The 2,030-nt window shown below is 42.1% G+C and overlaps 1 gene segment (V, D, J or C); it reads left to right on the top strand.

Annotated features, from left to right (window-relative positions):
- Positions 1-232: 232 nt before the first annotated feature.
- On the top strand, positions 233-622 carry LOC147917464 (T cell receptor alpha variable 12-2-like). The segment is given in 1 exon segment: positions 233-622. A coding segment is annotated over 1 exon segment (390 nt).
- Positions 623-2,030: the final 1,408 nt, after the last annotated feature.

Below are 2,030 nucleotides of genomic sequence, written 5' to 3'. Positions count from 1 at the left end.
CCTGTGGCTTCAGTTAACCTGTGAGTTTTGGGCATCTCTATGGGAATATAAAGTACGATATTTGGAGTTACCGTCTATTCTGGGCCCATGGGTTGAAACATGAATATTTTTTTCCCTCTAACTAAGGGAGGATAAGGGTGAGAGCCTGTGAAAAGATAATTTAAATTCTGGAAAGCAGGCTTCCACTTCCCAACCAATCTTCTTTGACTGACCATTGTCTTTTTGCACAGGGATGTGGAGCCAACAGAACAGAGTAGAGCAGAGTACTGGATCTCTGAGTGTTCCAGAGGGAGCCATTGCCTCTCTCAACTGCGCTTACAGTGACAGTGGTTCCCAGACCTTCACGTGGTACAGACAGTATTCTGGGAAAGGCCCTGTGTTGCTGATGTACACATACTCAAATGGTGACAAGGATGAAGGAAGATTTACAGCTCAGGTCAATAAAGCCAGCCGAAACATCTCTCTGCTCATCAGAGATTCCCAGCTCAGTGACTCAGCCACCTATCTCTGTGCAGTGAGCACACAGTGCTCCCCCAGCACCTGCAGTCTGTACCCAAACCTGCTGGGGCCCTACGAATGCTTGATACAGAGATTAGGCTGCAAGGCAGAGAAATTCTGTTAGCTGTCTAGATGTGAATAGAAATTAAGAGCATTAGCCATAGCCGTAGAATGCTCAATACACACAAGCAGGGCACAGGAGCGCAGAATGACTTCAGGTTTCCTGAAACCATCTCTGAGGAAGTATCTAAAAGAATTCCAGACACTAAGGAGCTTTGTTATGGTGATTGAAGATCTACATGGATCAATTTTGAAAGACCATGTGATATTGAGGATGTTTTGAAAAATGTTGGTGAGGAAACTTGGAAACTCCGAAGATCATATGAATGCCCCTCTCCCCTGACTCCTGGACACTATGGAGTTGCCCTGCAACTTATCCCCAAGTCCAGGGAAAATGTCTATGGCCTGATAGAAATAAGGCCTTGTAATAGATATTATAATTACAAGGAAAAATTGAATTACAGGAAAAAAGGTCATATTTATTGTAAAGTTGAAGATGTAGTCTGTTAGACATAATATTATTTATGTAGTCCAAGGGGTGGGAAAACTTGGAAATAAATTATTAAGATTTCTCTTCAGTTTTGTTCGCATAGTCACTGACTAAAAGGATATAACCCACTCAGGATTTCCTTCAAATTCTCAATCTGCAGACTGAAGATTCCACATAAATATTTTCAAATCGTGGAAGCAAGACTTGAAAGGCAGTGAGAAAGAGTGGAAAATTGTGCAAGAATCAAGATATTCAAATTCTAGTTGCGCTTTTATTGTCTGCCTTCTGGTGTGATGACACACTGGAAAGAACCTGGTTTGTGGTACCCGTTTGAATATCCTTTATGTCACTAACAGGCCATTTGATCCTAGGCTATACTCTTATGTATATTTCAGGATTGGTTTCATGATTAAATGAGATAGCATATTGTCTTAGGTTGAGATCCTTATAAGCAGAGGCTGGATTGGGGTTTCTTGTGCCCATAATTTATTGAGGAAAACTCCTTAAGACAGGAGGGAAAAGGCTAAGCATGGATGTGGTTCTGCTGGAGTCATGATTCAGCCTGATCTCAAGGAGAGCTCTGGAGCATGAATTGCACGACAGAATTGATGCCTCCCATCTTGAGTCAAGGGGGCAGACAGCTGACATTTTGCACCCCAGAATAAGGTAGTCATTGGCTGCGGTCTTTCTTTGGGGTCAGCGTGTAGCCTATTGGACAATGGTGACTTTTATTGGCAGAGGTCAATTTTTGGGGGGAGACGGCAACTGTGAGCCAAGAGCCAACACTTGCAGTTGGGGATTGGGTACATTGGCCTGGAAAAGGGGATCTAGGCTGGGCACCAACAGCATCTACTGTTAACATGAACTGTCCTGACACATGTCAGCATTCAGTAAATGATAGACATAATTATTATATTCAAATTTTTAATTTATTTATCCATTTAATGAGGTTTAAAATGTTTGTCTTACTAATCTAGAAGAA

The sequence above is a fragment of the Ceratotherium simum genome, chromosome 3 (assembly GCF_057802395.1).
Source record: "Ceratotherium simum simum isolate JZ-2026a chromosome 3, ASM5780239v1, whole genome shotgun sequence".
In the NCBI taxonomy this organism is placed as follows: Eukaryota; Metazoa; Chordata; class Mammalia; order Perissodactyla; family Rhinocerotidae; genus Ceratotherium; species Ceratotherium simum.
The sequence above is the reverse complement of the archived record's forward strand: the minus strand, read 5'-3'. Positions and strand labels throughout refer to the sequence as shown.